The sequence below is a fragment of the Salmo salar genome, chromosome ssa06, assembly GCF_905237065.1.
Source record: "Salmo salar chromosome ssa06, Ssal_v3.1, whole genome shotgun sequence".
In the NCBI taxonomy this organism is placed as follows: domain Eukaryota; kingdom Metazoa; phylum Chordata; class Actinopteri; order Salmoniformes; family Salmonidae; genus Salmo; species Salmo salar.
In genome coordinates this window covers 35,264,453-35,278,221 of record NC_059447.1, presented here as the reverse complement: position 1 = coordinate 35,278,221, position 13,769 = coordinate 35,264,453, and the positions used below count along the sequence as shown (strand labels likewise).

Here is a 13,769-nt window from a genome sequence, read left to right as displayed (position 1 = left end):
AATTCACATATGCAATGTCTGAAAAGATTTATGGATCAAACGAGTAACAGTTAAAACCAACAAACCATCCAAATGGACATGATAGTGAAAACAAACCTTAAATAGGCACAAATGGCAGATTAAATATGACTTCAGTGTTAATGTCTAATTCTACATGACAAGGATATCAGGCAAACCATTCTCTGTGCAGAAGGAGAGGAAGAGTGCTCCATTATCACAGTAAGCAACCCTGGGAGCATGGGGGGGTAAACAACCTCAACAGTAATTCAGCCGGATAGTCTACAGCTATATAAAAAGAAAGATAAAGATGAGCCTTCCCCAAAGGGTCCATTGCATGTCTCCCGGAGCATGAAAGTAAACAAATAGGTTGTCCATTCATAAAATGTATACTATTTGTTAAACAAGACAAGGCTGTGACACACTGTCTGCTGTGCAATAGTATGTTTGAAAGCAGCCAAATAAAGTTCTGTAAAGCTGCACAGAGGACATTACTCCAAAGCATAAAGCAAACGCACAGTTGAGATTGGCTAAGCAAGGTAATCAGTAGAAGCATTTTTAAAAAGGTTTATGCAGTGTCTGAGTGAGATGCCACATCTTGTCAATCTGTTGAATGTTAAAGATTGCCCCATGTGTCTGAAGGTGGAAACTGTGCTACAACTCCTCTTTCATCATGGTCTTCCTCTCCTAGCGTGAAGGTTAGCTTGTATTGCAACTGCACCTTCTCCTGGAAAAGAAGAGAATTGAGGGTTGCAGAAATCTATTTGGCTTCATAGTTTATAATTACAAGAAAATGTTCATGTTGGGGATGCCACAGGGGTATATAACAGGCCTTCAATGAGTGTCTACACATTCTAGTACCTTGTGAGGGTTGGCCAGCAGCAGGATCTGTGTGATGGCAGCAGGTGGGAGGATTGGGTTGAAGGCTGGAAGCTCCGTTCCTGATGGGGGCTGTAGCTTCACTCTCATTGTCTACAACAGAGATCATGATGTCAACCCTACACTGACAATGGAACTGAAGGTGAAAAAGGCAGATGAAGAGAGAAGAGGTCTTACGTCAGGGACAGAGGCCTGGAAGAGGATGTTGCTGACGGGAACCGGGGCGGAGGAGAGCATGGAGATGATCACCACCAGCACATCAGCAAGAGAGGGCGGAGAGTCACGTGCAAAGTGGAAGAGCACCCGCAAACTGTGGCTATCAAACACCGTCACAGGCAACAGGCTGCCTGGATACAACAAAGACCTTAAAAGACTGTTCAAATGTGATGCACTATTAGCACAGCAAGTAGATATTAAAAATATTATAGATACTTACTGGGCTTAATGGACTCAAGTGGCACAAAAACATCTGTCAGGGTCATTTCTATAGGGGGAATGACTGTGTGAACCGGAGAGGTGTCTAACAACCTATCACCTAGGAGAGCCACCGGGTGCTCAGGGGAGAAGGCCGGGGTAGGACTTGGATTGGATCCAGATTTGTTCTGGAGATCTCGTAAAGTAGGTTTGAACGGTTGCTTGTCCCTGAAAATAGATAAAGGTACAACATAAAAGGTTGAACAATGTTGCTGAGTGTCTGTCATGTTGTTATAACAAGTTGGCATGGTCAGCGCCTCATGGTCAGCGCCTCATGGTCAGCGCCTCATGGTCAGCGCCTCATGGTCCTTCATATAAGGTTTTGCTTCTTCAAATATTGTTTTGCTTCTACAGCACTTGAAGTGACTTCAAAATCATAATGAATACAGTGGTCCATCAATACTGTACTAAGCAGCAACATAACTGGCAGAATAACACAGATACTTGACACAAACATCTCCTGCGGTGTAAAATCATCCCATAGTGAAGGGTTAGTTACCATTTGACCTGCAGGCCCTCTGGAGGTAGGGACTGCTGCAGCAGCGTCTTCCCCAGCAGATCCAACTCATCTAAGGCTGAGCTTCCAGACGTGGCTCCAGTAGAAAGAGGCTGGGTGTAGGGGAGCGGATCTGGACTCAGTAGTACACTAGGCGCTGCTGGGATATCAGTAATATCCACACTGTCGGAAGACTGTTGCAAAGAAAGCGACACCATGTGTAAGACACAGATGTTACACTTGTTAAGTAATGGCAATCTATCAAGCTAAAAGGGACTCAATGGATTTGGTGTTAACGGAATATTATGCATCATGTCTCCCTGTGTGAAGTCCTCAGTTCCCACCTCACCTGGAAAGAGTCCCAGGCGGTACAGTCCTCAGGCTGGGAGGCCGGGTCGGAGGTGTAGGTCCCCTCACTCAAACCTGGGAAAGATAGATAGTCACCCACAATTAACACACACAACATGGAAGTAGCAGAGGTCCTGGAAGACTTGATGTAATATGCTGTCTGCCCTTACCCAGTGACATTAGCTCATCGTCAAGGAGACTGATGCCCATCTCCTGAGAGGGAGCATTTAGGCTGTCTGTTGGAGTGGGGAATTCTGGGTAAGAAGGAGGTGACGTGTCCAATCCCGATAGATCAAGTAGCGCCACACTACTTCCTGGAAGAGATAGGTGTACAGTGAGAGGAAATCTTTAGCCCATGCATGAAATCATATACTCTAGTCCCCCTCCTACCAAGCTTGTGTCAAGTGACCCTATCGTCCCCATGGATGCATGTGTCATTGACCCATTGTTGCTCACCTGTGATCCTTCGTGTATTAGCTGAGTTGTTCCCGTTCACCACCTCTCCCTTCACCTGCTGCCTGTACAGGTTGATGACCTGAGTCAGGCTGTCGTTGGCCTGGAGGATCTCCGCTGCACACACACACAGAGAAACAATTGTAATATACTGTATATCGTCACCCACATATTCTTCTCTCTCTGTGTACCATACACTTAAACACATTGAGGAGTGTCTGAAACCTCACCCAGAGCCTCATCATTGTCCTCTGTATCACTGGCCAGTCTGAACAATGTGGGTCTCATCTTCTCACAGCGCTGGTACAAGTCCTAACACACAAATACACACTATCAAATGTCTGTATCTGCATGTAGTGCTTTGTATACATCATATATAGGTGATGGGGTTATGGCACTGTGGGAGTTGTCTCTGGTTTGTCATAGCATGGTGTTGCTTGTGTAAAGGTGCCACAGACCTGGATGAGCTCTGCATTGCTCTGTGGGTTGGTGGTCCTGTCATAGACCTCCAGCAGCTGAGTCAGTAGGCTGACACACTCGTTCACATCCTGGATGGCGTTCACACGCTTGGACAACTTCTCCGCCCGCTTCTGGTCCTGAGACACACACACACACACACACACACACACGTCAGGAAGAAGAAACCAGGGAGGGAGGAGGGGGAAGAAAAGTATCCTTTGTCCCTAAACTAAAGGAGTCATGAAAGCACTGAATGATTCTGACAAGGAGACAACCCTCAGGGCAGAGCGCCCACTTTCTCACTCAGTCCCCTTACATGACAGTATAGTACTAAAGCACTTAGGCATTCACTTTCTCTCCCATACTAACACACACAGACCAGATAATACAGTTCACACTGTGCGATGTACATCTCTGTATTACTGTAATGTAACAGCCTATATATCTACTTTATTCATACATTTAGGTGAGCTTGAGAAAAGAGACTGTACCTCCTGCACCATTTCCTGGATCAGTTTGTTGGCTGCTTTCAGGTCCTCAGGGTGAGTGCTGTTCAACAGGCGAGTCAGTGTCTACCAAGACACCAGGGAGGAGGAAGAATTTAAAGTTAGGGAGAGGGGTAGTAAATGGAGTAGAGAATGCATGGTGAATCACATTTGTAATGCAAAATTTGAAAAAAAATGTGTTTTATGTTTCTTTTGTTTAACAATGCCTTACCTTTGACTTCTCCTCATCCTCAAATATGGCATTTTTTGGTCTGGGAGGTGGAAGCAGGAGGAGTTTGTCAGCTGGAAGAACTGGGTCCTGTTTGACAATGCCTGGATAAAAAAAAAACAACACAAACCAAGGTAAACATAACATTAACAACTGTGCGTCCATCACTATCATAGCTACACTGCAGTCACTAAGTATAGAACAGCTCACCCTGTTTTTTAAGCATCTGGTAGGCATCAGCAATCTTTGCCTCGTCAGGCAGCCCCAGTGTCCAACTATAGATGAGCTCCAACACCTTCTTCTTCACTGGCTCTGGAGCCCGGGTGCCAAGGTACTGAGGGAGAGAGCAGGAACATGCTGAGTGAGAGCTTATGCAATTTTAACAGACTTGCTCAGTGAAAGGCACAGACAGAGCCAATCATTACCTTTGGAGAGACCACTTTGATGAGCTCATTGAGGAAGCGAAACTTGCCCACCTCACTGTGGAACCTTTCCCCACAGCTCTTCATGCACATCTCTAGCACCTGGTTGTACACACATCACAAATGAGTCACACAATTCATTTCTTCAATATGAATGTAGGCGCACACACACTACACAGAAGGCTGTCAATTGTATTGGCTCGGATTCCTTTTCCAACACACTGCCATCACTCAACTCACCACGAGTGCCTGCATGGCCTCCCACTCCTGAGGTGATTGGATCTTGTGAGCCAGTAGCCTGGTGGCCAGCTGGGGTCTGTAATGGAAAATAAAGACTTTGATGTGGCTGAATTTGGCAGCAAATCTATCTACCATTGACTATTGTATGACATGCAATTGTACCTCTCCCTCTACTCTAGAAAACACCATGTTTTTATTGAATGACACAGATGTCAGCACAGGGTCAGTGTCAGAAATCTTAAAGGTGGAATATAAAGAAATCGCTCTGCCATTTCCTGGTTTCCAAAAATTCTAAGTTTACCTAAATTCAGTTTATGTGGCAAAACAAGCGATGTATAGTGTAGAGAATCATTGTACCATCTAAACATCTGTGAAATATATTTTCAATAACGACAAATATTGTATATTGTATGAAGCTGGTGTACAAAACCGAATGGTAAGATGCAAAAAAACGAAACTTCGGAATGGGACGCATAGAAATAGCACACATAGAACAAATCTACCACTTCTTAGACTTGCTTTCAATGAGAATGACAGATCTACAACTCACATTCCTATGTGAATTTGGACATAGCCCAAAAAGTTTCATATTGCAGCTTTAAGTAACAAGCGTGTACTCAGTACAGCTACTCCTGAGAGGTGAAAACAATTTTGCTAAGACATGCACATGTTATGAGACACTGACATTCACATACCCCTCCAAATCATTGTTGAGCTGGTCACAGAAGGCCTGGATGCTGTCCCAATCTGTGTCTCTGTTAAGTGGGTTTGTGGCCTTGTCTAATGGGAGAATTAAGGAAATTGGGGAAAGGGGAAGTAAAGGTTAATCTGAATATTTTTCGATAGTGACACATATCCATGTTTAATTCAGGGAACTGTCAAAAATCGAGATGAACATCAATCAACTCTGTAGCACAACTGTTTTAAAAACAGATAATAGCAAGTACTTTAGCTTTCCAGCAGTACTTTGGACACGACTTTGCAAGGGACTCCAACTCCAGTTCTCCCACTGACCGAGTGAGCTAGGCTTCCTGCATTTGACAGCACACTGTCACATAGCTAAGCGTATAGTCACTGGCAGGATATGAATTCACGATAGGTGGCTTGCTGGTTCCCGTATCTAGCAAGAGTTTGATGCATTCTCTCTAGTCTAGGTGGTTCTGGGAATCTATCTGGCTAGCTAGCCAAACAGCTAGCTAGCTTGCTTGCTTGCTGTTTATGAGAGGTCTAACGTTACAGTCCCTCTCAGTTTGCACCTTGATTTTGCTTAAACTGTCATCTCGGTCGACTGCGACACGGTTATTTTCCCAAGGATGCATGCTCCAATAGCCCTCTATACAACCAAAATAACTTTAAAAAAGACTTACTGATACGTGACTCCAAACTGTCAGTGTCAGGCGGCGCCGCCATCACTACGGGAATTCTCTTTACCATGAAAGTGTCTCGCGAGGAACAAATTTGAGAGCTCCTCTTCTCACCTCTCCAACAGTGATGGGTGGATGATGGACACAATGGCAGCTGGCACTGGCGCATAGAATATATAACACCGAAAAACGGTTATCATACTTTCTAATGAACCTTCTCGATCATACTGTAGTTGTTTATTGCAAACCTGTGCAACCAGTTTCAGATTTCTACCGGTTTTCTCTACCCTCTATCGGCACAAAGGTGTACTGCTGTACGTGTGTAGTCAGTACAGTTACGGTGTGGTACAGTAACGGGTTTGTTTTGGTGTTTATTCTGTGTGATCAACTCTTCGGGATAGTACATTATCTCGGAAAGCCACGATCGCTAAACAACGTAACACATTTATGAAAATGTAACCCAAAAGTGATTCGAATGAAAAAAATACTTGAGTGAAGAGATTTATTGTTGTGTCAACATTTTACAGCAAATCAACCCGCGAAAGTGGACGTTGCTCGCTATTTTTTTTACTTCAAGGATCTACTTCGCTGAGATTAGAGAATTTGGGGGAACAACACATTGGAAGCAAATTACAGTGAAGTCACATATGTTTTCTCAGTAAAAACAATGTTGAACTTGGTTTGACTTGGTCGACAAATATAGCCAACAAGCTAACGTAGCTAGTGGGTGTGCTACACAGGGTTGAATATCCAGTATCTGACAGGTTGAGGTTGAAGTGGTTGTTGACTTTCTCAATTTAACATGGGAGGGTGAAATTCTATCATGGGGTCATTGAAAGCTTTACAAGAATGGTGTCGCATAAAATGCGAAAATTACCCCAATGTGGAGATAAGGAACATGTCTTCTTCATTCAGAGATGGATTGGCGTTTTGTGCCATTATCCACAAACACCGACCTGATTTGATGTAAGTATAGAAAATAAATTAGAATAGGAATGTGAACTCTCCTGTGAGCTTCCCCATCCTCTCTACTGTGTGGGAGACGCACACAATCCTACCCCTGTAGCTCTGCCCCAGTCAGTGTGTTGTATGTGAGTACATTGTTGACAGTAGGCCTATAGGACTCAGTTCCTGCCTGTCTTTAGGCTGATCCAGAGCGGCTGGCCAACTCTAATCTGTAGCTGTAGCAGGGACCTGAATCCTGTCACAGTGGATTTGTCTGCCCTGATACACGGAACCACAGCATGGCCTAAACTCCAAATTAACTCTCCTTAATCTTCCTCTATCCTTTCCTCTCCCCCCTCCATTCTTTAATGGAAACGTCTCTAATGTTAAACATGTAAATTGTGGTGTGCCGCAGGGCAGCTCTCTTGGCCCTCTACTTTTTTCTATTTTTACTAATGACCTGTCACTGGCATTAAACAGAGCCTGTGTGTCTATGTATGGGGATGATTGAACCCTTCATGCGTCAGCAACTGCAGCTAGTGAAATCACTGGAACCCTGAACAGAGATTTGCAGTCAGTTTTAGAATGGTTGGCCTGTAATAAACTAGTCCTGAACATCTCTAAAACTAAGAGCATTGTATCTGGTACAAATCACTCCATAAATTCTAGACCTCAGCTGAATCTGATAATGAATAATGTGGTTGTTGAGCAAGTTGAGGGGACTCAATTACTTAGTGTTACCTTGGATTGTAAACTGTCATGGTCAAAACATATTTATTCAATGGTTGTGAAGATGGGGAGAGGTCTGTCCGTGATAAAGAGATGTTCTGCTTTTTACACCACACTCCACATAGCAAGTCCTGCAGGCTCTAGTTTTATCTTATCTTGATTATTGCCCGGTCATATGGTCAGGTTCTGCAAAGAAGGACCTAGAAAAACTGCAGCTGGCCCAGAACAGAGCAGCACGTCTTGCTCTAAACTGTAATCAGAGGGCTAATAGCAATACTATACATGGCAGTCTCTCTTGGCTAAAAGAAGAGGAGAGACACTTTCTTGTTTTCATAAGAAACATTGTGTTGAAAATTACAAATTGTTTACATAGTCGACTTACACACAGCACTGACACACACACTTACCCAACCAGACATGCCACCAGGGGTCTTTTCACAGTCCCCAAATCCAGAACAAATTCAAGAATATGTACAGTATTATATAGTGCCATGATTGCATGGAACTCCCTTCCATCACAGATTGTTCAAGTGAACAGCAAACCTGTTTTAAAAAAACAACAGCAGATAAAACAACACCTCACGACACAACGCCTCTCCTCTATTTGACTTAGATATTGTGTATGTATTGTTATGTAGGCTGTGTGTGACGTTTCACATTTATGTAGTTCTGTCCTTCAGCTGTATTTGTCTATTAATGTTCTGTATTATGTAATATTTCATGTTTTGTGTGGACCCCAGGAAGAGTAGCTGCTGTGAATTGGGATCCTAATAAAATACCCAATCCCTCCCTCCCTCCTCTTCATTACATCCCAATGTTGTTGGTCAAATTATTATTAAGGGGTCTGTGATGGCCCATCATTTGTATCACATAGTTCTATTCTGCTTTTGCACCAGAGACTTCAACTCCCTCTCCAAAGATAATGTTTATGAAAACAACCATCTGGTGAGTTTTACGTAATTATGTTTTACCTGCATGCATGCCTAACTGTCTCAATGCATGTTTATGTTCATACATTGCACTACATCTGTTTATATTGTCCTATTTGTCTGGCATTTAATTATTGATCCCTGTCTCCTACCAGGCATTTGAGGTTGCACAGTCAAAGCTGGGCATCCCTGCATTGCTGGATGCTAAGGACATGGTGTCCACAGAGGTGCCAGACCGGCTAAGCATCATCACTTACCTCTCCCATTACTACCACTGCTTCAACAAGAAGTCTCATGGTGTGTGGTTAAATTGTGTCTTAGTCAAATTGGTAAAACAGCACATGGTTGCTTCCACCTGTCTTTGTTTGTCAAATGTGTGTGTATTCAAAGTGTGCGTCTTTACTAAGCAGCCGGTCCAGCCAGTTTGAAGACGCCATATGTCGCAGAGTGCTCCAGTCACTCCAAGACACAACCTGACTCTCTTGGAGGTTTGCAGCCAGCTAAGGTAATATAATAAAGTTGTTATGAAGCTATTTTTATTTGAATTTTTTATACATTTTTTATTACTTAATCTCAACTCTGTTCACAAAGTTATTTATCTGAATCTCCTCTTCCCAAATTCTCACATTTCTTCTTCTTTGTTGTTGCCATTGGCTGACCTCCCCTGCTCAACAGTCAAGGACAGAGGAGCGATCCAACAGTGGCAGGCCATGCAGCATTTGTGCCTCGTGCACGGAGCACGTCCACCTGGTGCAGAGACATGTCACTGAGGGGAAACTCTACCACCGCAGCTGCTTCAGGTAACACCACTGCTCAGAAGGCAACGCTAGCTTATCCTTATCTACAGACAGTGAAATATAATCTGTGATTTGTGTCCCTCTCATGTCATCCTGTGTTTCTCTTTCAGATGCAGTGTGTGCAGCAGCACTCTCTTACCAGGGTCTTACAAAGAGGGGAGTGAAGTTGGCTCCTTGGTCTGCACCCATCACTTGACAGCCAGTCAAAATGCCCGCCCCGACTACAGTAAACAAACTGGATCAATAGAGAATCTGCCCAAATTAGATGAGCAGGAGGTGACACTATCTCAGGGTGGATTAACAGACAACCCCGATCTCTCTGATTTTATTGGAAAAACAGACTCAGATGAGACAGTTATTTTTGGAAGAGGAGAGACAGAGACGGAGGGAGGTGAGAGAAAGACAAGGCACGACACACTCAAGAAGCCAAGGCCACCCCGTCCTCCAAAGCCCACTGTAGAAGAGGGAAAGCTTGAAGAAGCAGGGACACGGCCCATTCAGACAATAGAAACACTCACTGTAACACCAGACAGCGGTTCGGCTTCTGCAAGCCCTGGACGGCCAGTTCCTGCACCCAGACGGATATTAGACTCCACCCCTCCTCGTCCTGCACCCAGAACCCGTCCACCTAAAGCCATGGACAGCCCCCTTGTTTCTGGTGAGTAAGACTAACTACTGACTCCAACTTCTCAATTCTGACCTCACTTTACGACTGTATGAAGAGTATGTCATTGTTATCAGAATATTTCAGTACACTCAATTCTGTGTAGACTCCCCATCTTCTCCTCATTTGAAACATATCCACTAAATGTTACTCTGTCCATCTCCCTCTCTCTGCAGGTTACCCAGTTGATAATAAAACTTTACCCAATCCTTCTCGCAGGTAAGTTTGTTCATCAGACATAGCACGTTATGTAACTTTGAGTAGAATTGTCCAATTAATGCCTATTTATTTCTTTTAACTTTTGACATCAGGTTTGGCCAACCCAGTGGGCCCCGTAAACCCAAAGACCCACCGTGGCTGGAGCTTGTCCAGCCAGGGCCCTGGCCAAAGCTGCCCCCTGCCCCGCCCCCTAGTATGCCCAAGCCCCCACGCTCAGGCTCTATACCCTCCCTCAGAGGGAGTTGGTACAGAATGAGAGAACCCCCTCCCAACCCCTTTGGGGAGTTTGAGGATGAGGAGGCTGGTGATGATTACACAGGGGAAGATAACACAATGAGTGGTGCTGAAGGCCAAGCACAGCCCTCAATGGTAACCAGCCAGACATGGTGTGGTACCTGTCAGTTAGCTGAAGCAGCCAGCTCACATTGCCAAGCTAATTTAGAGGACACATCCAGAGTAGTTGACAAGTTTAGCATTGCTGGAGCGGATGACACAGTAAATTTACCTGAAATTTCTAATTCACCAAGGAAAGAAAGTTTAGCTGAAGCAGGATGCTCACTTCCTGTATCTAATTTAGCTGAAGAACCTTGTTCAATTGGTATATCTGAGTCAGCTGATGTTGGTGGGATAGCTAACATGGCTGAAGCAGCTTGCGCACTTGATGTATGTAATTTAGCAGATGTTGGAGAATCAACCAACTTGTCCAAAGCAGCTAGTTCACTTGGTTTGTCTAATTTGACTGAAGCTAAAACCACAAGTTCATCTTACTTGGCTGAGGCTGCTAGTTCCCTTGATGTATCTAATCTAGCTGAAGTAGCCAGATCACTTGGTGTATCTGTTCTAGCTGGAGCTAGTGGGTTTGGAGGTTTAGTAGGAGCAGTTAGTGCACCTAACATATCTATTTTAACTGGAGAAGCTAGTTCATATGGTGTTTCTGAAGCTTCTGCCGGTTCACTTAGTGTGTCTAATTTAGCTGGAGCTGATAGCATATGCAGGGTAACTGGAGCACCAAGTGCTCTTGGCAAATCAGATATAGCCCAGAGCCTCTCTTTGCCCAAAAGTGTGTCTGTGCCAGCAATCTCCACTAGTTCAGCCTGTACTCGAAGCCACCCCCCACCAACCTTGTCAACCAATGGAGCAGCAGCCAGTCCCTCCCTGCTCAGACCCCCATCGCTCCCTAGTGTGTCTGAAGTGAGTGACTCTGGCCTGGTGCCCACCCCCTCTCACAGTAAGGTATAATGCTGCTCTTTAGTCTCCACTGATATCTATGTCACTGCTCAACCTGCCCAAAATACAGAACATATAAGCTTGTATTACACAACACATACATATTATGCAAAGATATCAGGTTAAGTGAGTTTCAGACTGAAACTATTTTCCAACATGTTAACATAAAAGACAACATGACAACAACAAAAAAGACAACAATCCTGCATAACAACATCGTCCCTATACTGTAGGTTATAGCCTACTCGAGATAGCTGCTTGGACTGTGTGTGCTTGAATATTACAATTGTGGATTTCACAGAAATGTCTTCAATCTCCAATTTAGCAGGTGTGTAAGGAGAACCCTTTCAATCGTAAAGTCTCCCCCTCTGAGTTCCCCAAATCCAAGCCTGCCCCTGGACATGGCTTCCCCCTCATCAAGAGGAAGGTGAGAGGATATCTCAGTGTAATGAAATGAACCCATTGTCCAGTGTTTTCTCCAAATCAGAACAGTCCCCTAGTACACATGCATGTCTCCTCAGGTGCAGACAGACAACTATGTCCCAGTGGAGGAGCTGCAGGTGGAGCTGGGGGAGCTGGAGAAACAAATGGACAGGCTGGAGCTGAGAGGGGTGGAGATGGAGAGAAGCTTGAGAGACTGCCAGAATGGTGAGTGTCTGTAGTTGTACGTGTCTGTAGTCTGCTTATTATTAACATCCAAGTAATTCTTCCGGTTATCATATAAATTGTTGTTGTGAGAGATTAATTGTTATTGATAAGACTAGTGTCATCCACCTGTTTGTTTCAGACCAGGAAGAGGAGGACATGTTGGTGGACTGGTTCACTCTAATACATGAGAAACACATGCTTGTGCGCAGGGACGCAGAGCTGGTATACATGTAAGTGCACTGACCTGAAATGATATCAAAGCAAGACAGCACCTTCATAACACCTTTATTATCTCTGCTTCTTTTATCATTCCCAACATATGGGCGGTGTTGTAAATGAAATATTTATGGACCTGATGTATTTGAATGTGCACTCCAAGGGCCAAGCAACAGAATTTAGAGGAGAGACAGGCAGACGTGGAATATGAACTGAGATGTCTCCTCAACAAACCAGGTGAGTGGCCAGTCTTCACACGACCGTCCCTCAATTATCTACTACTCCTCAGCAATTATCAGTCTGCTATTATTAATTATGTGTTATGTGTTGTTATTTGACTAATCTAATTGTTTGTCTCTCCTCATCTCCTCCTCAATCATCATCCAACCCAGAGTGTAAGTGGAGTAAGGATGACCGTTATAGGGACCAGCAGTTGATGGAGGAGCTTGTCACCATCATTGAACAGAGGAACCATATCATCAACAGCTTGGATCAGGACAGGCAAAGGTGCATGAAAAACTCATAGATGAATACCAAGGGCCATTGACTCAGACAAATTTCATAAAGCAGATGTTTGATGCTCTTGCTCATACCTACCAATGGTTTGTCTTTTTCAGGGAAAAAGAAGAAGATGCTCTGTTTTCCATGATCAAGAAGAAAGGTGAGGGGAAAGTATTTTCTTAGAGTGTTTCTTTTGTTGTTGTCTTTCCTGTTTTCTCGTGTCTGTTCACACTCTCTTTCATTCCTATTCCCTCAATACTACACCTCAGACTCCTTCATTTCTCAGAATTTGATCATGGTATCACTATTTCTCCCTCCTCAGATTTAAAAAAAGAGTCTGGGAAGGACCTGAAGACGTTAAGGGCAAGGTTCAAGCCCATGAAGATGCTGAAGATGCTAAGTCATAAAGATTCTAAGAGCAAAGGCTCTCTAAAGAAGAACTGAGTTGGACTCGGGGTCACCCTGTAAGGAAGGAACAAATAGGTCTATATTTGTTAACAAATACACATTGAGCCACAATGGAATGTCTCTTAATTGTACAAATAAATTAATGAAGATTACGGGTAAGAGATGGAGACTCTTGGACTGTGGATGAGAGTGGATAAGAATTAAGAGAACCCTCTGATGCAGAGTATATGAATTTTATTCCCAAGTGAAAAAAACGATCCCCATTACACCTCCCCATTACACTGCACTTTTTGCACTAGATGTGATTGCTCCGGCATTCCTTAAAGCCGTAGTCAGCCTAAAATGAATTGCTGCAAAGAATCATTCACTAATGGGATGAAAAATAACTCCTTTAAACATTTATTTTTGCAGTTCAACTTTGTTAAATTATATTTAATAAAACAGTGTACTTTGTATGAACAGAATGCATTTGTATGACCATAATCTTTTGATAATGTTTCAATTTTAAATGTCATTTTAATGTTGTTGTTTTTTTAAATGTACCTCATACACATGCCTAATGTATATTTAAAAGAAATAGTACAGGCTAAACAGGGTCTTTGCTACTCCAGGTTGTGGCGATGCTTTCCATTGCCTGTAC

General features: G+C 43.7%; 2 protein-coding genes across 5 annotated transcripts; one reads left to right on the top strand and one right to left on the bottom strand.

The window, feature by feature from the left end:
- Positions 1 to 2: 2 nt before the first annotated feature.
- Positions 3 to 6,130, bottom strand: LOC106607145 (ADP-ribosylation factor-binding protein GGA1). The gene is made up of 17 exons (XM_014203773.2): positions 5,850 to 6,130; positions 5,178 to 5,262; positions 4,483 to 4,558; positions 4,246 to 4,344; positions 4,031 to 4,154; positions 3,824 to 3,924; positions 3,598 to 3,678; positions 3,106 to 3,243; positions 2,878 to 2,959; positions 2,651 to 2,764; positions 2,365 to 2,508; positions 2,196 to 2,269; positions 1,850 to 2,040; positions 1,313 to 1,518; positions 1,054 to 1,223; positions 859 to 969; positions 3 to 724 (listed from the first exon to the last, which is right to left on the bottom strand). The coding sequence occupies exons 1-17, from the start codon at positions 6,013 to 6,015 to the stop codon at positions 614 to 616; spliced, it is 2,073 nt and encodes a 690-aa protein (XP_014059248.2). The 5' UTR covers positions 6,016 to 6,130; the 3' UTR covers positions 3 to 613.
- LOC106607143 (MICAL-like protein 1) lies at positions 6,129 to 13,593 on the top strand. 4 transcript variants are annotated; one of them, XM_014203771.2, is made up of 15 exons: positions 6,129 to 6,812; positions 8,417 to 8,465; positions 8,605 to 8,746; positions 8,860 to 8,954; positions 9,125 to 9,249; positions 9,357 to 9,904; positions 10,087 to 10,129; positions 10,222 to 11,320; positions 11,685 to 11,783; positions 11,878 to 12,004; positions 12,144 to 12,234; positions 12,384 to 12,457; positions 12,613 to 12,727; positions 12,838 to 12,881; positions 13,044 to 13,593. In XM_014203771.2, the coding sequence occupies exons 1-15, from the start codon at positions 6,670 to 6,672 to the stop codon at positions 13,163 to 13,165; spliced, it is 2,916 nt and encodes a 971-aa protein (XP_014059246.2). In that variant the 5' UTR covers positions 6,129 to 6,669; the 3' UTR covers positions 13,166 to 13,593. The 4 variants fall into 4 exon arrangements, with proteins under 4 accessions (XP_014059246.2, XP_014059245.2, XP_014059244.2 ...); XM_014203770.2 differs by having other exon boundaries at positions 11,682 to 11,783; XM_014203769.2 differs by having other exon boundaries at positions 10,222 to 11,362.
- Positions 13,594 to 13,769: the final 176 nt, after the last annotated feature.

What these genes read in the sequence shown, in the direction of transcription:
- LOC106607145 (XM_014203773.2), bottom strand. Translation starts at nt 6,015, where the DNA reads ATGCGCCAGTGCCAGCTGCCATTGTGTCCATCATCCACCCATCACTGT. An exon ending in TCCAGGAAATGGTGCAGGAG is followed by an intron (nt 3,244 to 3,597) that starts GTACAGTCTCTT and finishes TGTGTGTCTCAG; the next exon opens with GACCAGAAGCGGGCGGAGAA. An exon ending in ACTTGAGTCCATTAAGCCCA is followed by an intron (nt 1,224 to 1,312) that starts GTAAGTATCTAT and finishes TGTTGTATCCAG; the next exon opens with GCAGCCTGTTGCCTGTGACG.
- LOC106607143 (XM_014203768.2), top strand. Translation starts at nt 6,670, where the DNA reads ATGGGGTCATTGAAAGCTTTACAAGAATGGTGTCGCATAAAATGCGAA. An exon ending in TTTATGAAAACAACCATCTG is followed by an intron (nt 8,466 to 8,604) that starts GTGAGTTTTACG and finishes GTCTCCTACCAG; the next exon opens with GCATTTGAGGTTGCACAGTC. An exon ending in TCCCCCTCATCAAGAGGAAG is followed by an intron (nt 11,784 to 11,877) that starts GTGAGAGGATAT and finishes ATGTCTCCTCAG; the next exon opens with GTGCAGACAGACAACTATGT.